Source organism: Perna viridis, chromosome 7, assembly GCF_037379345.1.
Source record: "Perna viridis isolate PV_CMFRI_1.1 ecotype Kerala chromosome 7, ASM3737934v1, whole genome shotgun sequence".
Classification (NCBI taxonomy): domain Eukaryota; kingdom Metazoa; phylum Mollusca; class Bivalvia; order Mytilida; family Mytilidae; genus Perna; species Perna viridis.
Window position 1 is genome coordinate 30,611,120 of NC_142451.1, and position 25,508 is coordinate 30,636,627.

The 25,508-nt window shown below is 31.9% G+C and overlaps 1 protein-coding gene across 1 annotated transcript in view; it reads right to left on the minus strand.

Moving 5' to 3' along the window:
- LOC148612247 (protein timeless homolog) overlaps positions 1 to 23,435 on the minus strand; it is a 58,142-nt gene extending 34,707 nt beyond the window's left edge. The window contains exons 1-16 of the mRNA XM_088593507.1: positions 23,365 to 23,435; positions 19,798 to 19,903; positions 18,886 to 19,039; positions 18,324 to 18,441; positions 17,082 to 17,144; positions 16,328 to 16,429; positions 13,740 to 13,895; positions 12,254 to 12,318; positions 11,942 to 12,010; positions 8,786 to 9,050; positions 8,315 to 8,427; positions 7,740 to 7,844; positions 6,919 to 7,022; positions 4,992 to 5,210; positions 4,213 to 4,369; positions 1,052 to 1,132 (exon numbers count right to left, since the gene is read on the minus strand). Coding sequence (XP_088449633.1) covers positions 1,052 to 1,132; positions 4,213 to 4,369; positions 4,992 to 5,210; positions 6,919 to 7,022; positions 7,740 to 7,844; positions 8,315 to 8,427; positions 8,786 to 9,050; positions 11,942 to 12,010; positions 12,254 to 12,318; positions 13,740 to 13,895; positions 16,328 to 16,429; positions 17,082 to 17,144; positions 18,324 to 18,441; positions 18,886 to 19,039; positions 19,798 to 19,885 — 1,859 coding nt within the window. The 5' untranslated portion in view covers positions 19,886 to 19,903; positions 23,365 to 23,435. The remainder of the gene's footprint in view (positions 1 to 1,051; positions 1,133 to 4,212; positions 4,370 to 4,991; positions 5,211 to 6,918; positions 7,023 to 7,739; positions 7,845 to 8,314; positions 8,428 to 8,785; positions 9,051 to 11,941; positions 12,011 to 12,253; positions 12,319 to 13,739; positions 13,896 to 16,327; positions 16,430 to 17,081; positions 17,145 to 18,323; positions 18,442 to 18,885; positions 19,040 to 19,797; positions 19,904 to 23,364) is intronic.
- Positions 23,436 to 25,508: the final 2,073 nt, after the last annotated feature.

Here is a 25,508-nt window from a genome sequence, read left to right on the forward strand (position 1 = left end):
TAAAAAGGACTCAAAACATAAGACCAGTGAATTTGGCAAAATAAACATATATACCATGTATCAAGTAATTATGGCCGATGGAAATTTTGGCGCTTTCAATTTTTCCAAATATGTAACGGTGCACACTTTCAATGCTTAACTGCCTACATGCATTGATGGAAATTCCAGTCAGTTTATACACTTTTCAGTTCATGACAAATAGTATACATGTGTCCTTCTGGCAGTTTATAAATATAAAATTTTAAAAACTTGTTATTTGCAATCAGACTTCACTGGTATGTTTACGGTGAATTTGTATTAACTGGCAATTAAGCCTAAAACCAATCAGGCCAAAGTTACGCAATATATAATATTTAGGACAAATGCCTAATTGGTTTATGAGCTAGTGGGTTTACAGAGTTTGGTTCAGACAGAGAAAATCTTATTCTAGATACATGTATACTTATTTATACATGGACTTCCTTTTATTAAGAGCCTTTCAATTTGAGCACTTGACTTACCTCTGGAATGCACTTAGCAACTGCATCCAATGTAGGATACCCTTAATGATCCATCTTGACTGATATAATGGTTCCTAAACAACTATCCTGTCTTCACAGATACAAACTTGTTAAAATTTGTTTACTTTATTATAGACATGATATCATGTCTGTTACTTCTCAAGAAAACTTCAATAAAAGCCATCCTAAGGGCTATTCCAGTAAAATTTCCCTGAAGGGGGTGGAATGCCACAATTCATACTACCAAGAGAATTAATGCAATGCAATGCATTTAAAATGTGTAAAATACCAGAAATATCCCATTCAAAGTAAAAATATTAAGTGGTGTTCCACCACCTCCAGAGAATTTGACTGGAATTGCCCTTAAGGTTTCCTGCCTTGTACTGATATATTATCTGTGACTTTGACCTTTGACCCACTGACCTCAAAATTAATGTTTTTTCCTTGATGCACCTCTTTCCATCTGAGCAAGTTATTTCAAGTCCATTAGGCAAACTTAAGTTATGTGGATGAAACCAATTTAGCCAATAACCACTGTGGTAAAATCTTACCTGGCAGACCTGAATAATGCTATAGCTTCACCAGGTTTATTGTCTCTAAGAGCATCCTGTATCTTTATCATAGCATCAACTCTACAACACAGTATTAATAGTTATTGTTCAGTATTTAAAAAACCAAAGATTTTAATTTCTTTTCTAGACGAAATTCAACTTTATTGTAGCATTTTCCATACAAATAATACTTGTAAACAAATTATCAATACCAAACTAATGACACATTTTCAAACAGTTTCAAATCATTTTTCTATTAGTAATCCAATGGGAAGTCTCCTATATTAACAAGGGCATTTCCAAGTGTGGCACCACCATACCATAAAAAAACATCTGACCTTGAACTTAAAAACTGTTACAATACTAGAGTTCCCTTAACCTTCAACTTTGATCAGTGACCTTGACAATTGTTACAATACTAGATTTTCCTTACAACTAAGTATATGTATGAACTAAGTTGAGTTAAAATTCGATGAAAGATTGATTTGAATGGTAGGTTTATTACATGAATATCCTTTGGAAATTTTGCTTATGAAGGAATATGCCTGCAACAAGAATCTGAAAATTTTGACAGCTCATGTTGATCATTTTATGAAACTTCAGCAGAAGAAATTGTAAGTTGTGTCAGTCTTTTACAAGCTTTACAAACCCTTTTTTTTTTGTAGTCATTTAATAAAGTAGACCTAAGGTAAGGATAGCATAACTCTTACAAATCATTAGAACGTTTGTATACAGCATTTTAAATCAGTCTCATGTAAGCATCAAAGTACCTTGGATTTATTTCATTCTGTTTCAAATGAAAGATTGAAAGGTTTTGGTGAAATTGAATATGATACAAACATATCACTGATTTCAAGAGTTATGTCCCTTACTCTAGGTCTACCTCCTTAAATATAAATATTGGAATTTGTGTTATTTAATTCACATACTGTGTCTCTTACAAAATAACTGAATGTGTCAAAAAATAAACAAGGTCAGTTTCGACCACATGTAGATGTTCTAACAAGTAAACAAAACCTCATATCTCATGGACTTTATTATCACATTGGCAAATAGCCAAGAACTTCTAAGTGATGAAAATGTTGGGAAATAAAAGAAAATGGTGAATATATTGTTTTAAGGAGGTAGACCTAGGCAGGGTTTTAGCTAGGATTTTGAAGTCTTTAGTCACTTTTTGTGTAGAGCACGAACAACATATTATGGGCAGCAGAATTTTGCAAATAGTCAGTAGTATCATAAACTAAAGACATAAACACTCTTAATATATTCATTTCAAGTTTACAGATACAGGCATAACAATAAATACAATAAATGTTACAACAAAATAACTACAGTCAAACCTCGGTAGCTCGAACTCCAAGGGACCATTGAAATGTGTTTGAGTTATCGGGAGGTCGAAGTTCGTATATTTCCAAATTTTTTTCTGTGCCGGTCCGAGTTCGACTTTATCGTTAGAAATTGCCTACTTCCTACGAAGTTGTGTTAGTTCGTGGATCTTTTTCGTTCACTTTCAGAAGATTATGTTGATTTGTGGACATTAAAAATGCTGTGTTCGCTTTTAAAAACGTTCAGAGTTCAAGTTCTCTGGTCATTAATTTGTTTTCATCCGATTTTCTTTCATGCTTTTATCATACCGACTTCGAAACATTCTCGAACTTCAATCGATCAAAACTACCTAATTAGTGATGACTTAAATTTTACCTGTAATTAACTAAAATGACACCGATTAATGATAGGGTTTCAGTTTTTCACACCTTTTATTATCCAAGCTGACAAAATTGCTGACGAGTTCGAGTTAGTGAGGGTTATTCTCTAAGATTTATCACCGAACGACCGACTAGTCAGTTCAAGTGTTCGAGAAATCCAAGGTTATTTATATAGATCATACAGGAGAAAATTTTGACTTTGAATTGTGTTCGAGAAATCTCGGGTGTTTGAGCCATCCAAGTTCGAGCGAGTGAAGTTCGACTGTATTATCTTCTATAAGAAAACATGTGTAACTTAATAAAATAAAATAGTTACTATTAGAAAAATAGTAAAATAGAAATTTTTTACATCCTGACAAAGCTTTGATGCATTCAGTCTAAAAATAGCTACTATATGACATAAGCTACTATTGTGGTATGACCTGACATTCAACTAATAAGAGAAAATCCTCCTGTCCTTTGCCAAACACCACACCTCAAAAGCCCTCGTCAACCTAAAACTCCTCAAATCAGAAGGATGGACAGATCTTTAGAAGAGAATTGATTGAAGAAACCTTCTTGGTCAGATAGTACCTACTAAATCCCTTCTCAGTCACTGTAGAATGTTGCACTCTGTAAGCGGTTGCTGTGTGATATCTTACGGCTGGGTGGTAATTTTTTAGTGACCTTTGACCCCAGATCATGAGTAGAATTGAAGACATTCGTGATCATTGTGATTTCGTTTCAAGAAGAAAAGAGAATCGTAAGATAAATATTTATCACTGATTAATACTTCCTAACTGACCTCTATTGCGTTAAAATTAATTGAAATCCATGAGATGATCAGTCACACATCGGAGACATTGTTCTTGTGTGCATTTAAATTTCTAAAAATAGATAGCTATATATGTTTGAAAGGTTTGTGAAGGGAGTAAATATCGGACGGTATCCATTAAAGATAGAAATCGTTTAACACGACTAATCCTTAAATAAGGATATATATATAAGTTATATTTTAAACATATTTAAAAGCAGAAATATTTCGTAGTCAAGCTGTTTTCGGTGGTCAAAAAGACCTGCTGAAATTGATTGAGAACCCTGGGATTATCTTTTGTGGTCCTAATGATCAAACGATTGATAAATCGTTGTTATTTTAAAGGATTATGTAAAATGCTGAATACAAACGTTACAATGATTTGTAAGAGTTGTGTCCCTTACCTTAGGTCTACCTCCTTAAATGGGTTGTTTACTTCTGAGTTTAAAGGATGCAACAGATAAAAACTCTTGACTGATTTGTAATACTACACAAATGGTTTCGGCACCACTTTAATTTCCAATAAACAATTAGGAGACAGGTAGACAGGATATTTAGACAATAACAAAACCATGTAATGGTTGACGACTTTTTACATCTGATATTGGATTGACCATTTGTGGAGCCTTAGTCTGGAATCAAAATTATGTTTGAGTAAACACCTTTGTTGATCTTCCTGAACTTCTGATGCTGCATCAAATGGTGAGATATCAGTTGGTATGTCACCTCTCCCCTGGAACAAGGCAGATAACTCTTCTGACACCTCATCCCACTTATCATCAAGTTCCTGCTGAGACATATCTGGCTCTGGCTCTAGAGCTGTATAAGTAAACAAAGGTTACTTATGCAATAGAACTGTTTAAAAAGTCTAGACATATGTCTTTGGGGCAAACATTCGTTTTTGCAAAATAAAGTTTGTATCCTAAAACTGAGAGAGAGAGAGAGAGAGAGAGAGAGAGAGAGAGAGAGAGAGAGAGGGAGATGGAAGGACATGGAAGGAGTGGTATCTAAACCCAATTTTTCTTTCTCGAATTTTTCAATTTAAAAGGTTTTTTTTTTCAAAGCACAAAACATAGGCAAACAATTAAAGAAAGGAAGTAATCCTTGTGCCAATATTAATACACTATTTAATTCATCATTTTGTGTTAGATACTGGAATCAACAAAACAATACCTAAGATTCTGCAGTGGGATGATTCAAAATACCAAAGCCCATGAAACAGAGACGATCTATATACACAATGTAAGCAAGCCGAATAAAAAAGACGGACAGAAGCACAAAAGATAAAATAATCTAACATTACAAGTTCCTGTAATATTCATGAATCAAGTTAAAATGTAAAGGAGATTTTTTTCTTGATCAAAATGAGTGTTTTTTTTTTTTTAAAAACTATTCAGTTTTCTGTTTCGGATTCTCTCGTTAAGAAGAAAATCAAAAGTACCTTGAACAACAGGTTTCTTCTTTTTCCTTTTTGTCTTCTTTTTCTTCCTCTGCACAACCAGATGTGAGCTACTTTTCGAAGCATTTTCTAACATTTTAAGAAACAGATGTGTTGTTTCCACAAGGTCTTTTAGAAAGGCCATTGACTGCTGACTGTTATTAAATTTCTTCAGCAGTGTTAGAAATATATCTCTGAACTCCATCATGTAGAATATATTACCTGAAAAATTCAGAACTGTATGATTTTTGTATTCTAGAAGTACAATTAATTTTAATACAGAAATCAAGTAATTGGTGCTTATACTTTTTGCATTTCCAGTAGCATAACCTCTTGAATATACATGTAGAAGGCCAAAATTAAAATTAAAATAAGTTTGTTTCCCCTTTGCCGACCGGGTCTGAAAAATGCCACAGGTCAACAAATTATTTTCGGGATAATCCATCTGTTTTTTTTTTGTATTTTTTACTTTTGTAAATTCCGGAAAATGTGTCCGTCATTGGTCCCGATACAGGAATTAATCTGAAGTCACTTCAGGCAGTCACTAAAACGCTTCATCTCAGATGATTTTTCCTTGTGTTCCAGCGATAAATACGGAGGTTGATTAAATGCCAAAGCACAAAAAAAAAAACTGCCTGCATGGTCTGTCTCAAAATCATGACCCTGACAAAGGGGAAACAAAGATTCTTTTAATAGTGTCCCAAAGGTCAATGATATACATTTAAACCTGTCTATACTGACCTTTCAATGGCCATTGATAAAAAGGTTACTATAAGCAGGGGGTCTTTACGCAGATGTAATCAAGATTTTCAAAACAAAGTATATTTCCTTGTGTAGAGTATTGAAAATATGAATCAATTTTGATATGCCATTGTATTTGTTACATTTTCCTCAGATACTTTCTTTTTCTATGACATTTTATAATGGAGTTTTTAAGTATTTTAATGCATGAATAAGCAATTTTATTACTAAAAATTAAAATTACCAAAAAATGTTTACGTTATATATACAATTCTATCTATGTCATAAAAATGTCTATTAATTTTATTGAAAATAGATGTTTTTTTCAGTTAAAATGCTGTCTTAAAAATTATATTTATTCTAAAATAATTTATCTCGAGGAACTGTTCTCAGTCATTAAGCACCTCCAGTTTTCGTTCTTGTAAATTCTGAATCTGCATTTCCAGGTACAAAAAAATTCTGCAACTTTCTTTGCAGGTTTGCCGCTGTCTAAAGTTTTGTATCTTCCACTTTTTGGTTAAGACCCAATGCTTTTGTCTTTGTAGAAGCCACTTTTCTTAGATTTTCTTTAGCACTTCACCTCAAGAACCCTTTTTTTTTAAATTCAATTTTTGACTAGTTAATCTGAATCTCGTTCTTGAAGAATTTGAGAATTGTTTCAGGGACAGCCATAAATCCAGTTTCATACAAAATCTTGTTTTGAATGAGATTGAAAAATGTCAAATTCCACTTTCATCAGGGAAACAAGAAAGTGACTCAACACACAGGGATTTGTGTTTGGGAGGATCAGTGTTCAATGGTTGTTAGTGGTGTTTTACAAGTTGCTCATTTGCTTTTGTTACTTTGTATGTATTATTTTAGTTACTTAATGTTCTTTGTTGTGTATGTCTGTTTTCTAAGTTTGGTCTTCGTCCATGGATTGCTTTTTTTTTATTTCTGCTAGAACCTGGTTCCCTTGATTACTCTTTTGAACGTTAATGCTAATGTTGTCTTGATTATAAATTTGACAAGGAAATGAGAATGACCACAATCTAATATCTGGTAACAAGGTCACTTACCAAAAATGTACAAATCTCAAGGACCCACTTGAAATCTTGATTAAATTGACCAAATCCAATGAATTACTTTTATTTTGAAGCAAGATTTGACATATGACCAATAAAAAATGTAGCTTTTTTAATTATCTTACTCTTGATAACTCTAGAACTCTCCATTAGCTGTGAATTTTTAGATTTGTCCATCATATCCAATGTGTTCAAAAGCTCCTGGTAAGCTTTCAGTGCTAGATGTACTCTGCAAGAACAGGGAAGCTATTGAGTTAAGTACTACACTTTCTTAAGTATTGTAAATAAAATATTTAACATTTTTTGCATTCTAAAGCAAGTTTTTGAGTGCATCATAAGAGGCATAAATTTAGTAGTAACAGTTTTCCTTGAAAACAGCGAAATGAAATAATAGTTAATAAGGGCAATAACTCCAAAATATCATCAAGTAAGTATTCATTTAAATTACTTTAGTATACATGTAAAAATTTCTCAAAAACCAGGCGATACTGTACATTGGGATACTTTTGTTGTAGTTTTATTTTGGTTTATTTGGCGCCTCCTTTAAAAGTCCCAAAATTGAACATGCCAAAATATAATGTATGTGAGTCTTCAGACTGCCAATATATCTTGGTGTATTATCATTGTTGAGCAAACTACAAATGATGGAGCATATGCATTGTATTCTTATCTAAAGCGACCACCATTTACCATGATGAAACTAGATTATAAATGTACTATTTATTTCATCCACAAAAACTGTAGAAATTAATCAGTTACTGGTAGCAGTAGATCAGATTCTGATAAAAAGGCCAAAATAAAATGCATCAAATTTAAACATTCATGTTTTGTCAGAAAAATGCCAAAATAACCCGACACCAAAATATCCCAATTTACAGTAGTCAAACCAAGATCCAATCCTGTTTTAATCATCTACAGATAGTTACAGGTATGATTAACATTTTACCTCTTTCCCCAAAGCTGAGCTTCCTTTTTTTCCATCATTATCATTTCGTAATACTGAAAAAGCTGGACTTGTATGTAATGGAAGGTCTGTACTGACATGGTTTCACTGTATAAAACAATACACAAAATTTATTGTAAAAAAAATTCTTCATGTATGTATATAAGGATTGTAAAAGGCTTTAACAGCCCACAGCTTAAATTTTGGTAGTCAATATACAGTTCGTCATTATCACAGTAGTAAAGTATTTATGCATAAACATACAAAAGACCTTAATCAAGAAGATAAATGTATGTGTTCCCAGAATAATAAGTTTGTAATAAATAATGTTTTTTACAAGGTCAGCAATTTTATAGTATTAATGTTTTCTTCAAAGGTGACAGATTACTATAAAAATAATTATTTAAATCACTCATAATTAGGGACCCACACTCAAAAACAAAGAGATATCTGACCTAACCAAAATCACACTTCTTTCAATAATTCTGACATTAGTGCCATATGACATATCACACTTAATACTATATTAAGGCTTTTAGTTGTTAATTATAGAAAAATAAAAATACAGATTCAATCACCTGACTAGATCGACTTGTTTACTGTGGTGACGACAGAATTCCATGAAGAACCTCATGGCCCATAAATAGTATGTTTCATCATTATCTTGAGTCTTTTCTCTAGCAAGGATATCCTGAATAAAATAAAAATGTTTTTTTTTTCACTTGTTCATTTGCATACCATTGCATCATGAGCGATTATTTACTGTTGGCTGTACAACATGACACACAAGAAAACAAATAACTGTTGTACATCCAGCAATTCAGAGGGAATTATTTTTGACAACAGTCTCACCAACCTTATATAAAAAAATGTATTTGGAAAATAAATTATTTGAAAATTGGACCAAACCCCTTAATCTGTCCAACAACCTTAGCATCACTGTATCATAGTATATAATTTCAGTATTTGAAATAATTTAAACAAAAAAAAAAAATGTCCCCCTCCCCACCTCAAAAAAAAATGATGACAAAATCCTACACATAATTTACCTTCACAGCATACATCAGTGGGTTATAACAATTCTCTAAGAACTGAACACAGAACTCTTTCAGACCCAGACGAATACTCAACGTTGATCTCCGACTGACCTCCTGACCTTTGATTGGCGCTCTATTTTTTGCCTTTTTCTTTGGTTTCTTGGTGGTGTCAAAGGTCATTTCATTAACATCTTTCAATGGTTTGTGATAAATCACTTCCTTATCACTAATTGATTTCATGTTGTGCACAACAAACGTCCCACCAAATCTCGAATGTCTTCAATTAATATAAATACATGTAATGTCATAAATATTTTGCATTTGTTATGATACAAAATTTTATACAGGATAGGTATTTCTTTCAAAATCAAATTAAAACCAACTGTAAACATACTTATTTTTGCTGTATATTAATTTCCACCATTTTCATGTTTGAAAACAAAAGTGTGAAAAAATAGTATCCTTGTAATTGATTCGTATCCCTATACAACATAAATCATTTTTTAAAACCACAAAAATTGATACCCGACAGGGTTTGACACTAACAGTAGTCTGGTAGCCCTGTGCCTACCTAATTTCTAGGAGGACTACCTTGAAATATCAATGGTTGGTCCTTTGGGCTACCTCAATTAGTTCTTAAAATTTCATTAGTCCTAAGAACAGGACCACAAAATAATTTTGAAGACTACCTAATTATCTATCATGTGGTCCTATGGGCTACCTATCACGAAATTTTAGTGTCAAATCCTGCCTGAGAATATGTTCACTTGACAAACTCTGCCTGAGAATATGTTCACTTGACACACCCTGCCTGAGAATATGTTCACTTGATAAACCCTGCCTGAGAATATGTTCACTTGACAGACCCTGCCTGAGAATATGTTCACTTGACAGAATCGGCGAAAATAAGCAACTACAAAATATAACACATTAAGTACTCCTCCGTCTAATAATCAGGCAAAATGTGTATAAGATACAAGACATGAAGGAAAAAAAAACACAGAGATTTTATTGCATTATCCAAGTATTTATATCTCATAACCTAAAAAAATTACTGTCAAAGTGTTTGTAAGAGTAATCAAGGGAACCAAGGTTATTAGTAATCAAAAGAATGTAATCCAGGGACAAAGACCAGACATGGGAAACAGACATACACAACAAAGAACACAAAGCAACCAAAATCACACATACAAAGTAACAAAAGCAAATGAGCAATTCGGACTCCACTAAAAACTGGGAGCATGGACCAGGTGCACTGGTAGGGTAAGCGTCCTCTGCTTTTCTAGAAACACCCGCCGAATTGCTCATAAAAAGTCAAGTCAAGTTTGCCTTTTTAAGATATTGATAGTTTAAATATAGTTGAAATGCACTATGGGAAAATTTTCCCAAACTTTTTACTTATATAAGCAGTTAAAAAATATCTACATCACCAATGCTTCAGGATAAATTTGAATACTTTTCATTTGTTTTCTAGATGTTTTTGAATAAAGTCGAACCTCGTTAAGTCAAAGTCGAAGGGACCATGCAAAAATGTTCAAGTTATCTGAGGTTCGAGTAATCCGAGGTCAAGGATAAACCGGATATACTAGTAGTTTGGTCCATGATTGTTTCTGTAGTTACATCATTTGTTGTGCTTGTACATGTACATGTACTCCACTTTACACGGTACTTTGTAATGTCAAGCATTTCATATCGGAAGATATTTTTTTGTATGTTGTATCATGTTTGAAATACTGAACAGCACCGAGTGTTTTAGTGAAATTTCCTTTTTATTTTTTCTATATCAAAAACGTCATAGTTCATAACATGCTGCTTTGTTTGATTCACAATCAAAAGTATCGTCAAACCATGTGCTCTACAATATTACGATAAAATTTCAAATTCACTAACGAAACGAATGTAGTTGTTGAAATACCCTAACTATCATCTGTTTGATGTTTCATTAAATAGTCAGATACCATTACAATTCATCTGTATTTCTAAAAAAATTTTTTCAAAATATAAAAATATCCGATACCACTGTAAGTGTAAATTCCCACGTGTTATTCATAAAATTCGTTTCTTTTAACAACACGCGCAATTTTAAATTAGTTAAATAAACAAATCAAACCATAAAGAGTGTCAACAAATTAATTTTAAAAGACACGCTAACTGTTGTTAAAACACACTTCGATCATGGTTTGTAATAAAGCAATCAATTAGTTGACTAATTAGTTGACTTCGAAACATCAGGGTTAATTAACCTTGAAGTCCTATCGTGAGGACTGATTGATTACCTCGAGTTATCCGAGGTTTTGATTCATCCCAGTTCGAGTCATCCGAGGTAAAATTGTATTGAAGTAAGGGGAGTTTTGCTGGGACTTCGTAATTAGTTTGAGTTATCAAAGATTTCGACTAATCCCAGTTCGACACATCGAGGTTCAACGGTATATTTGAAGCAAAAAAGACCAAAATGAGATAAATAATGTGCCATTCATTGCCTGATTCTTACACAGAATGGTACTTAACAGTAATTTTACATTGAGTATTGAATCTTATTCTTTCTAAATAACTGTTTTGGTCAAATGTCCACTTTCAAGAAAATGTGACTATTTAGACCAATCGGTAGTAGATAAATGAAACAATTGAACTTTTAATCTTTTTGGAAAAAAACAATTTCAGCTCTTTTGAAGTGCATGTAGTTGTATAAGGATTTAAATATGACATTACAAAGATATATTATTATCAACACAACTTTTCTATAGTAAAACATTTCACCGACAATGATAGGATAGCACATTTGTTAACCCTTGGAACAGTTCATGTGGGAGATTCTCCTGTTAACCTTTGGAACAGTTCATGTGGGAGATTCTCCTGTTAACCTTTGGAACAGTTTATGTGGGAGATTCTCCTGTTAATCCTTAGAACAGTTCATGTTGGAGATTCTCCTGTTAACCTTTGGAACAGTTCATGTGGGAGATCCACCCTTAACACTGTCTCAAATGAGAAATATTATGAAAAACAAAATTTTTATACAAAAAAAAATTATTTAGTATTTTTTGCAGAAAACATCGCAGTTTCAACCAAAAAATTCCAAAAATCTTACATTTTTATGTGGGACATTCTATCTTTCTCTTTTTGTGGGAGAGTTAACAGGTATGGGATAGATATATGATGCACAACTATTACCTAGTGTTAAACTTTTTAACATTTGCTAGTTTCTGTAGCTTCTCCTGTTCTCTAACCATCTCCAGCTCTCTAAAGAGTAAAATAACACAATATAAAATAAAATACGGAGAATTAAAATTAAAACCTTTGATTTTGGTTACAGAAAATTTAAATTCTAACAATCAATCCCTAAAACACTTAATTGCATTTATCATGACACGCATACATTTAACTTATACAACGATGACGTTTTTCCTCCATAAATTATCCATTATTACAGTAAAGTATGGCATTCAGTCTAGTGCTAATTTTTAAACACAGTATACAACTTACCTTTCATCTCTCTGTTTCTCTGTCATAGACCTCTGTACACCTGCACTAGAAAGAGTCTCAGGATTCTGTATAAAATGTAATAAAACACTGTGAAATGTATGATTTTGTAAACATGTACCTGAAATGTTGAAAATCCCTTTTACATGTATTCTAAATAAAAAATAAAACTTGTCCCATAAGAATAAAAAAAAAATGTAAGGTACATTATATTGTTCTGTTCAGAGGTTTGCAATCATAAATTATAATAAAATCAACCAAAGTTTTAATCCTTGACCTTCATTTGTGTTTTGAAACAGGGCCAACTGGAAAAATTGTGAGCAATACCCACTAACTTGATACCCCAACTCCCCCATTTGATAACATGCACCTTTTTACCTCTATTTTGATTTGTATCATAATCTGAAATAGGTCCACAATGGGAACATGTAATAAAGTTTCTGTGAATGTTTCATTCAATTCTATTCAGTGGTATAGGAGTAACGGATAAGAGATGGTTCTCCCCATGTCCCATGTTCACAAATGACAAAATTCATGGTTTGCTAAGTGAGGCCCACATATTGATTCAGATCAAAATCTAAAATAGGAGGTGCACAATGGGAACATGTCATAAAGATTTTGAGAAAGTTTCATGCAGTTGTATTCAGTGGTATTTGAGCAGTAACAGGTAAGAGATGGGTCCCCATGTGTAACAGAAGGAAGGAAGGACTGACACCCCCATCACTTTATACCCTCCTTTTGCCAGTAGGGGTATACAAATTGAAATAAAAATCTACATACATAATAATACTTAGCATATGAAAAAATCCCACTTACAATAAAACCTGTCTTAAGTGACTTTCCAAAGGAAAGAAAACTCATGGTGACAGGTAGTCTTTATATACATAGTGATATCTTATAATAGATAACAGCCTTTTTCTGTTGCTAAATACAGGTGGTTTCAAAAACAGGTTTTACTGTATTCAAGACGTACAAATTTAAGAAAAAGCTTAACTACTGGACTATAACCCCAAAATTGACCCTACCCTGCCTTTAGTGATATGGAATACTGGGGAACATCAAACCAGAAAATGCTTGGTTTTTTCCAACCATAATGCTGATTAAGTAAAGGGCCATAACCCCAAAAATCAATCCCAACCTGTTATTTATGGTGTGATAATCTGATTACAATTTCATTGAGATCCTTTTAGTTCTACTGATGTTAATGTCCAGAAACAAAATTATCTACTGATGCAATAACATAAAACTGCAATTTTTTGTCAGTAGATTACTCATGAAAATTGACCTTTTATGGCATTACTCGTCTACAGTTCATTGATCTTCATATCACATTCCATCTAATAAAGGAACATTTTCAAATTTCTTAACAGGTCATAAAAATAACCTGATTTATGGTACTTAATACTTATAAACCGTTCATGTATGAATGATGAATTTTAATGGCTAACAAACTAACAAACTAAATCAACATTTATATTTTCAAATATACCTGTTCTCTGAACATCAAGGAAACTAACTCAAGAATATGCATAGCAAACTGTCTCTCTTCATCAGAGCTGGCAATGTATAGGAGAAGGTCTTCCATACCTGTACAATGTATTGACCATATCACTTGGTCATGAACTGAAGCATCATCATCAGTTCTCTGTAATAAAGGGAATACCTTAGCCTGACATTCATGAAAGCAAGTATGTAAAAAATTAGTAAGTAGTAAGTATGTAAATAAATACCGTATTTTGGTGTGTATAGTGCGCATTTGTGTATAATGCGCAGGGTGGTTTTTCCCTTAAAAGTTGATGTAGTAACTTTTTTACCGATGTATGTATGTATTGTACACGGTGAAAATAGCGTAACTTGTTAAAACCACGAACATTACTGACTTTAATTTATTTTTAAATAAAAGGGTCCATTTCGTCTGTTTTGTGTATTTATTTTAATAAAGAATATTGTTTTTGTTACTTTTTGTATTTATCTGTTTTGTCTGTGTTTATGTGTATTCATTTACTATTCGGGTAAGAAATGCCTAACACAGACAATAGCTGATATTATCAGCTTGGACATATGTTTTGATTACCTTTGATTGGTTTCTATTGAGAGTAATAAATTTCTGAAGATTGCTAATTCTAGAAGGACTGTTTTTACTACAATCAATTAAGGGGTCTGAGCGAACAATGCAGACGGTCATCAAATAGGATGTGTGTTGTTAGCTCGCCCAAACCTGATAATGAGATGCAGAATTTTCTCTGATGTGTATCGGGGATACATAAAGGGTTTATATTTATTAAAATTAGTTTTCACATTGGACAAGGATTTTTATATTAGTTCAATGAAAAAAGGAAGCCAATATTTTCAAAATATAGAATATCCAATAACTATGAAGTAGAGTTCAATACGATGCGTAAATAACGATATATTTTTTTAAAAACCAACTACTTTGTCCAATGGAAATATTTTAGGACTCTATGAGCAATGTACCCAAGATTTTGTTATTCAGTAATTAAATTGTTTAAACTTGTGTGTATTTTAATTACTTCTTTCAAATCGTTAACAAGTCCTATACATCGTAAAGACATAATTATATACACATTGCAAAACAATTTACAATCTCATTTGATATTACCAGTAACTAATTGTCTTGTGACCTCGTCTTGATTAATTCATCCCCTCAATGAATATGTCAGTTGCTTGTCAGATATAAAATTAACAGGTGAAACCATAATCAGTGACATCTAAATGCCTTTTGCAAGGCCTCAATAACCATGTGACAAATTAGTTACTCGATACACAAAAACGAAAGTATGGTGGTTGTAAACATAATCTGCCGTGTTCTTTTGGGAGGAAATAAATTAAAACCAGATTCTGTTCAAGAAGATTTTGTTGACAATCTATGCTTACAAAGGTAACAAGTCTACAAAAAAACTCATGAAAAATCCATAAATATGCTTTGGCAGCTCATAAGTGGTCTCTGATTCAATGTTGACTCCCTCGAGGCCATTAATGTTCAACTGATCTAAGGTCTGTAAAAATGTGTTGAAACGAACTATGGTTATATTATACGCACCCCATGTTCTGAAATTATTTTCCTGGTAAAAAAGTGTGCATAATACACACCAAAATACGGTATGTAAGTAAGTGGTAAGTCAGTACGTAAGTAAAAGTAAGTAAGTAAGTAGAAGCAAGGAAACAAGGAGTAGAAAGAGGAACAATAGATGAATTAAAAACACAAACTTAAAACAGTTTGGTTAAAACAGTTTCAGTTTTGTTGGTTGGGCTGATAAAAATAGCTTTAGGATATTTAATTGTTTACATTGACAAAACATTCCAAATGGCAGATGTTCTATATCCCTATTTAAGTTATACTTTGGTTTCATTTTTTTGTGGTTGGAAGAAACCATAGTTTTGAAATAAGGTATACATATATTTATGTGAAGCAGATATTTTCCTTATATACTATACACATTTTTCAAAACTGGAGTATATTTATAAGAAAATAATGATAAACTAAGGGCTCCCTCAAACTCTCATGATCACCTCCATATCACATTAAAGTGAATTTCTTGTATTGATAGGACTTATTTTTTCAGATTTTAAAAGTTTCAATTTAAATTTCACCAGGTCAGTTGCATATTTTTGCGGTTGCCAAATTTCATGATTTACTCAATGAAGAGGGTTAATAAATGTTTGTGGTCTTTATTTTTTACATCTTTAGATTCAATGGAAATCTACGTTTTAAGACAAAAAAACCTTCACTCAAATTTGCCAGCTTTTATTTTTGTGATTTCCCAATCCTCATGAAAATTTCCTGCTATATGTTAGGTTATTCCTAATAAGTTTTTTTTAGAGAATTCAGGGGTTTCATTATTTTCTTGCAATGCAGGTTTATAGGAGGTACTTTTCATCATTTCCTTTTATAAACATATATTAAATTAAAATACTCTGTAGGTACCTTTCAGTAGCTTAGAAGGGTAAAAGTACCTGGTACTGCCTCATAATAAAAGGCCTGGAATTGGTCAAGTAATTATAGAAGATGAGCAACAACCAAGTACAAGTATGTAAAAGTAGAAGAGTTATAAATACCTGTTCCCTGTCCCGACTTGGTGGGACATGAAGAATATTTCTAATCAGAATTAGCATTCTTTCTATCAATAAACGATCTTCTTCTTGTCTGTGTTCCCAGTCCTTTAATATATGTAATTGATTATTGTAATATCTAGAAGTTGTATTAAAATAGAAAATGGTAAAATATGGATATAAAAACTTAATGTCATGGTAAATATTGCCATTTAGAAGATTCTGGTAAGGCACACTACAGTTTCAACTGTAGTTTTGAGAGGTGCTTCGAATTGCTATGTAGTTAAGGCAGGTGTAATTTATAACTAATCTTTTTTTAGCACACAAATAAACTTGAACAGCTGATGTTCCTTTGAGTAAAGTTTGTTATGTTTTTACATGCAACACATGTCCTTAGTCTGGAACTTCCCTAATATTACATGTATGTCATGACCCATTGTTTATTAATTATGTTAATTCGTTTTCTACATCATACAAGATGTACTCAGCATAGAAGACTAGACAGTACCCTTTTGTTGCTTACATCAATTGTACATGGGTGGCTGTCTTGTGTACTTTTCAATACATCTTTACTTCACTCTGTGTGTGAATATTGAGTTTAAAATTGTAATGTAGTAGTATTGTGAATGTTAAATTGGATTTTTACTTCAGCACACTGTTAAAATAATACTGAGACTCAAAGCTGAATTCGGATATTTCTAACAGAACAGCAAGTGTTATTAAATGAAACCACTAAAGTAGTTCCTAATTTTGTACAAACCAATTTTAGCAAATCTCCTAATTTCTGAGTCAGTACTTTAAATAATTCCTCATCAACAAAGGCCTGAAATCACAAAATAGTATAGTTGGAAAAGTAACATAAAATATATGGAAAAAAATACATAAATATATGTATATATATAGTTTTATGACTTTTATGATGAAAGCAGGCACATAATACATGGATATCAAACACCAAACAAAAAAGTACTACAGTCCCAGAACCAATCCGTGCAACTATTTGACAGACCAATGACCGCAGACAGAATGATCTCTGACGGATCTATAACCGATGAGATGGCAGGTTTGTTATGTAAAATGACAGATGATTGGTTCATGTAAATTTAAGGATTTCCAGTGAAATGAATCCAGTATACTACCATATTGAATTTACCTTAAATTTAAGATATCAAATCCACATTTGTATTTTGTTAAAAATAAAACAAATGTAAAATAAAAATAATTTAATGATGTTTAAACCTATTGCGTAATGTAAATATGTGTAGAAATTGACAAACGAAACAATGGAAACCGTAAAATACATTGACCGCTATGTGGTCATGTGATGCAATCACCAGTTCAATGGATCGGTTTGTTGGATCGACGACCGATCAGAAATTTATCGGTGATCGATGATAGATCACAAATTCAGTTGTACTGATCAGTTCAGGTACTGTATAGATTTCTATTACTGGCACATTGCAAATATTGAAGATAAACTTTTAATTCTCCCAGTTTCATGTAGCTTAAACATCTCTTGAGCCATTTTTTTTTTCAAAATATCTCATAGAACGGTTATGGAAATCTCCCCAAGAAATCCTCTGAAAAATTACAACCTCCTCTAGCATAATGTACATTTGTAAAACCAATATATTTTCATGTACTTGTAATTATGAGTTTCAGAAAGAAGTTAACTTTGTTTCATACTGGAGTTTTTTTTCTCACGAAGACAATCAATTTGAAATTCAGACCTGATTTTAAGGTCAACAAACAATGTGGAAATTGTCAAATTAAAAGTAAATATACAGAAAAATAAAATCTTAATGGTAAACTCTGGATTTGAAAAGGCGGAATTCCTCTACAAAACGTAAGAAAATCACCCCTGGAAATTATTTTAAAAAATTGATAATTTGAAAATTAATACCATTTAACATATGTACCAATACATGCATTTCTTAACAACTGCATTAAAAGTTTATAATAACAATAAAATACATTATCCACCATATTTTGATGTAATTACCTCTTTATAACTCTGTAATATCGTCTCTATCTCTATGTAAATGTTCCTTATAGATTTCTCTGTAGGCACCTGGTTGTTGAAACAGAGAATGGCTGGCTGGGTCAAGTTGACCAGCAACCTGTAAATAGAGTGATAATGCTTCAATTTTGGGACTTAAATTCAGAGTAAAACAGATGAAGTTACAGCAGAAATAAAGTATGAACACCGAACTTTCCAAATTTAGTTTTCTACTTTGGTATTTTCTATTGTGATGTCAACAGAAGACTGCATTTTTACAGGTCCTGGCAACAGACTTCCAAACAAAACTTCCACTGTACTATTTACCACTGATCTATAACATCTGAACCCATGTTATGCAGTACATCAGTGTAAAAAGCAATGATACACTGAATGCCAAATTGGTTTAGAGATTACCTGACCGAACCTCATAATTTGAACTTTTCTTCTATTTGGGCAACTAAAAAGAAGAAATTTTTACTAGACATGTCTATCGGATCTGCGATAATTCATTTTCACTGCATAGTATTACTATTTTCGTTTCAGTGAAATATAAATCCTTTACCTGATGACAGCATCAAAGAGTTTATCATCAGTAGAGTACCACTTTAATATATGCAGCAAGTCATTCTGTAGAATCTGAGCATTTCCTAATTCTCTACGAATTTCAAATGTGTCATCTTCTCGCTTTAAAAATCTAATTAAATCTTTGATAGCCTCTGAAAACAATAGAGTATATATAACAAGTAATTTTTAGCAAAAAGAAACAAATTCTATTGGATTTCCAGCAACAAAACTACAGTTGATTTTTTCAACATTTCTTCAAAACAGTAATATTAAAGTAACATAACTCAAGTATTGGTTGTAATTTTGTTTCAGTAACTTAATTAAACTTAGACATTGTTATAGTACTGCATGTTCAGAATAGAACTTGATCTACATGTACAGGATATACAAAAACAAATGATATAAAAAAAAAGCAAACTCCTCTTTATCTTCATGTTCATTCTTGTCTAGTATTTACTTAGCAAAGGCCTAAAATAATGATACATGTACACGAGTAGTTGCTTGCTATTCCCCTTCCGACTCATAAAGAAGGCCACTACACAAAAATTTTAGATTTTGACTTAAAAATCATCGTTTTGCTTAAAAATAATTTAAATTAATAAATAACATGCTTTCTAATTGGATAAAAAAAACAAATTTTGTAATGTAACTGTAACATCATTAACCATTTTTTATGATTTACTTGTTGGAATTTTGATAATAAAATCAAATTATAAGAAATGACTTTCACTTTTTTGGTCTATTTGTAATAACCTCAATGCCAGTGGTGCACACTTGAAAATAACTTGCTATGCACAGTTTATTTAGTGTGTACAAGATGATTGAGATTATTTCTTCATACACTGTAAAAATATAACAGTCACTCCTTAAATAACCTAAAATTGTGTTCCCTTGATTATTTTTGACATACCAAGGCAATCTGGCTCCTTAATGTATTTGTTCCCTTCTATGTAACCCAATGAGCTGCAGGTGGCCTGCAATTCTACATGCATAACCATCGTCTACCAGTATAGCCTCTGAAAAAGATAAACTGAAACTAATCAACAGCATTCTTTTCACAGTGTTTATATGACTATAGATGTAAAAAGTATTTCAAAAGTAAATTTATTATGGATGAAGCCTCAGTTAAGTCCTACATATTTTTTATGTAGAATGTAAGACCAGAACTATGAATGACTGAAAAATATTCTGACAGAAGTATTTTTTTTTATGCAGAAGTAAATGATCGTGCAAGTGCAGAGGCTTTTACAACATTGAGCTTCTTCCATCATCAGCAAAGCCTAAAATCATATTAATTACTTTAATAATATTTACAAATGTATATGGCCTCTTTTCTGTGGTATAAACAATGACATGAATAACACTGTTTAAGTGTAATGATAAAACTTCTTTGTGAATGAATGTTACATAAATAGGACAGCTATTGCAAGCCAGTGTATTTTTTTTAAAAGAATTCACAAGAAATAAATGTTTCGTCTGCTAAGTTACATGCAACTATCATAACAGTCGCTTTATAAGCGCAGTATGATACATCTGCCCTCATGATGAAATGAAATAGAGCTTTTATATTTATTTATATCATTCTGTCATAATGGAATATGGTTTCTTAACAAATGGCCCCTTCAGATTGTACATGGATATATCTTTCATAAATCCTGAAAATGGCCCCTTCTTAAAATTTCCTTCACAATCACTGATAATAAATAAAAAAAGTGAAATTTGACCCTCTCCCTTTTTTAAAATACAGTCTCATAAAACAAGAAAAATAACTTCTACAATGTACATGTACATGTATACAGACCATTAGACTATCATAACAAGATATTGTGTGAAGTTAGGTGTACTGGACAGGAGGTACTTTTCTTCATTTTCTTTTATAATCATACAAGAAATTTTTAAATTCAGGAGGTACCTTTCACTAGTAATCTTTAATTAAAGTGCTGATAGCAGCGGCAGTCTTTGATACTTGTGAAAATTGCAGCATGAATTTCAAAGATTATATGATGTTAAATGAAATTGTGATCATACATTGAATTTAAAATATTAAAAACTGTCCTTTTTTAATATGTATAAACTGAAAGTCAATCCATACTACTGATCCAACTTCCAGACACTTACAAATTTTTGTTCCATTTCACCTTTTCCCCTCATTTTAAGTCTATCCAAAAGTTAATGTGCATTTACATTCAAAAGCTATATTAACAGAGTATCTATCCTACATAACAATTATACTTAAATAAAACCAGTATCAGCTTAAGAAAATAATTTCCTTAAAATCTAAACACTTAAATCAATTTGAATTTTCCCGTCAATTTTACTTGGTTAAAATCACTGCTCTTCACCTCCTGTTTATAAATGGTAAAATATTAATGATAGGATTGATAATTTGACTTATAAGTGTGTTAAAATGCAAATATTTAACACATTTTATCATTCCAGACACATTACAGCAAGAAATAAATTCTCTTACTGTAAATTTATTACTAAATATCTTTCAAGGCCAAAAAGGAGTCCATAAAATCTTGAGTTGATACGAAGACTAGATCTTAATTTTATTTGCATAAATAACAGAATATTATTGGGCAGATAAATTGCAAGCAATATATTTACTTGTTATTAAAGATGTATAGACTAATATAATAGGAATTACATTTGGACTATATTTTTGTGTAGTATTCAGAAATAGTAGGGAAGTTCCAGTGATAGACCGTTGACATAAGGTATTTTGATCCTGAAGGATCAAAAACCCGAAAAACGAACCAGTGACAGATTGACGAAGATAATTGCTCTCTGACAATGTTATATAAAATCATCCATCCGGGTTTTATGCTCTTTGGAATATACAACTTTAATAGTGCTAAAATATATAAACAAGCTATAAACGACAGCTTATTGGAAAAACACATTCCAGACTTAAGTCTTTTCACATGCAAATTTATGCCCACTTCTGGCATTTCATAACACATTCACACGTAGCGCTAACTAAAATCAATTAAAAGTGTGACATAAATAGCTAATTGCAACCAGATCATTTGGAATACCTGGTCATGTTTTTATTATTTATCAGTCATAATTATGATCAATTCACCAGATTAATTTCACACTTGGGTGCCCTGATTACATGTTCAATTTCATACACCTGAAGAAAGGGCTTCAGAGCAATTAACAGGCAACTGAATAAGACTAAGTAAACTTGCGTTCAAGTTTTTCTGTATTAAAAATATACTGTGGAAAAACCCTCAACTTAATCGCCAGTGATACCTACAGGGGATGACAACAGCCAGATACCAGAGACTAGATCTTTATTTTTCATTTGAAGTCGGGGCTGCTGGTCACGTCAGAAGGGGTAACTGTTTATAAGGGGTCAATTTGCACTATACGTAGGTCTTTAATGCAATTGAAATATGGTTGCATAAGACAGATAGCCGTTGGACCAGGGGGGGGGGGCATTTCAGAGAGGGACTAATAATCTATCAATATGATTCAAATGTAGTGAAGAAGCCTAACAGTCAGACTAGACAATAGAATCCTGTTAGTTTTGCCCAAAATCCCCTTAGCTACAAATGTACCCAGGTCGTTTTGCCCTGTTTTAACTTGTGAAAGAGTAATCAAGGGAACCAAGGTTCTAGTGGTAATCAAAAGAATGTAATCCAGGGACATAAGACCAGACGTGGAAAACAGACATACACAACAAAGAACATAAAGTAACTAAAATCATACCTACAAAGTAACAAAAGCAAATGAGCAACTTGGACTCCACTAAAAACAGGGAGCATGGACCAGGTGAGGCTGACTTCACAGTGTCTGTAGCAACCTTTATCTCAAGTTCTTTGGGGTAGATGCGATGTAAAAAATGTATCAAATCATTAAAATTAGGATAGTTTAAAGACAATATGTCATCTACATGTATATAGCTGAAACTGAGATTAAAGGATCTAGCTAAACGATATTCTTTCTTTCGGATCAGATCAGCTACAAAGTCAGCCTCATAAGAGTGAAGGAATAGGTCAGCAATTAGAGGAGCACAATTCGTTCCCATTGGTGGATTATATATGTCAGTTGAAATATAACATATCAATTAGTGGTTCTGCCTGACCTGATAATGTATAAAAACTCTAAAACCATGGAACATAATGTACAAGCTTTATTGCATTATTGCGGTGGCACGACCCAAGCGTGAACCCATTTAGGGCGAGCAGTTTATCAGGATGAAACGACTTGATACAAGGACAGGAGCCGTAATAAAATCAGAAGAATACAACCACAGAAGCTTGAAATCTTATCAAGCAAATGCTGTGGGAGCACTATCAGAGATTCAGACTCTCGTAGACCGAAAGTTTGCTGCAAATTGCAATCAATGAAATTAAAATGTTAACTGTAAAATGTAAAGGTGCATAGCACAGGTTTTTTTTTGCATATTGAAAAGCAAAATAAACTCCTTATTAAGTAAACTGTTCCATATACAAATAAAAATTACCTATATTTTGACGGTGGTCTAAATTTCGCGGGAAATATTTACATGGTTAATACAAAAAATGAATACGATACGAATTTATAAGAAATGTTATATTCAATCGAATAAAACATAAAATAAGTAAGGAAACATAACAAATCATAAAAAATAATATTAAGTTAATTAAATAAATTCAATGCAATATGATAATATTAATTTTAAAAAAAATCGTTTTACGAAACTCAATTCACATTTTTTTTCTAAAAACCGATTATTTTTAGAAAGAACAAAGCACCAAAAGGTCTGAAAAAGACCAACAACAAACCAACAAGCAAACCAAGGAGTTACATATAGAATATATATAAACAAACAAAAAAAAATTTAAAAAAAATAAATAACAAAAACATTCCATCAAGCACAAGACTATAGGTAAAACAACTCTGAACATAGTATTCAATTTATGTGATAACATAGTGGAAGACATTATGTTATCAACCTGTTTGGACATGTAATCTGGGAAAATAGTTAGCAACTAATTCGTCTATATATATGACGGAAAATTAGACCAGATACTTGTATTACTAAACCTTCTGCTACGGGTCTTTAATTGCCATAAGATAGAAAGTTAGACTAGTGGATAGAGAGAGAGGGGTACTACTTTTTCCCATTGGGATGCCTCTTAAATAAAAAATAAAAAAACAAACAAAAACAAAAACAAAAGTTTAACAAAATAAAACAGGCATCATATTAACTTTATCGGAACTTTTAACAGTACTGCGCTTATATATATTCGATATAACCTTTGACGCAGTTTAAACTGCCTTTCTTCTGTGCGCAAAACAAACAAACAAACATGCAAAAAAATTACAAACAAACAACAAACAAATAAAAACAAACAAACAAACAACAACAACAAAAAACAAAAACAATCCCAAATCACATATAGACAAATTGTTTTATATTATCATTATCATTTTTCGCAAATGAATCTTTGCCAGTATATTTTTAAACCACTGATTGCAAATTTCCTAATTTTTCTGCAAGGTTTGTGATTTCCTTTAAACTCCATGGTGGGTCTTGTATGAAGAGATCGAAGCGTAATAGAAGTTTCAAGATCGGCAACGCGGAAGAAGACAATCATGCATTTTTCTAATTGAAACGGGTCAGTTTCGAAACTGTATTTTAAATGGTAGTATACGAAAACGTTTTACGAGGAAAGGTGTATTCGATGATTTTATAAAACATTTGTAGAGTCAAGAGTAATCACAGTTAATGTGTTACTTAAGGAGGGAGGAAAAGTAGGATAAGGGACATAACTCTTGAAATTAGTGATATGTTTGTATCATATGCAATGTCTATCGAGCATTCATTTGAAAGAGAATGAAATCAATCCAAGTTACTTTGATGCTTACATGAGGTTGGTGTCAAATGCTTAATACAAATGTTCCAATGATTTGTAATAATTGTGTCCCTTACCCTAGTTATACGTCCTGAAATTAAAGTACAAGATCCAAGGAAATATAAATTAAAGCATATTAACAAAAAAATTAAGCATATAATGATAACGTACAAAATTGTTGTTAAATACGGTAAACATTCAGAAGTGTTTTTGATATATGTATCAAAATTTGTATGTTCAACAACTTTTTGTTAAAAAATAAAACAAGTCTTTACTAAACTTTTTAAGAGCTTGATATCAGCCAAAAGTAACATAAACCTCTTACAAATATCATTTTACTATCTTAAAGTACGACCAAACTTACCGAACTAAGTTTGCAACTATGTTTCTATACTTTGATATTGTTTAAATATTTAATATTTAAAAAAAATTGCTGCCTTTTCTAGAGTCTATATTCTAAATATCTTATAGAAATACAGATGACACATTATAACAGAGATAGTATTCAGACTGTTTCACCTGCTCGTTGAACAAAAACTGGTTGCATTCTCATTCTATAAAACTATTACAAAGCCTATCGTTAAGATAATAGTAGTAGAAAAATCATTCTTGCGTTTGGTCCCAAATTAAAAAAAATTCATGGATAAAAAGAGTTTAATTTACAGTATAGTGAACAAAAAGAATTTTTCAATTGTCTTAAAAAATGAAAAAGTTTTGATAATTTAAGTTGATGCCCTATGCCACGCAGTGGATTTTTTGCCAACCAAAA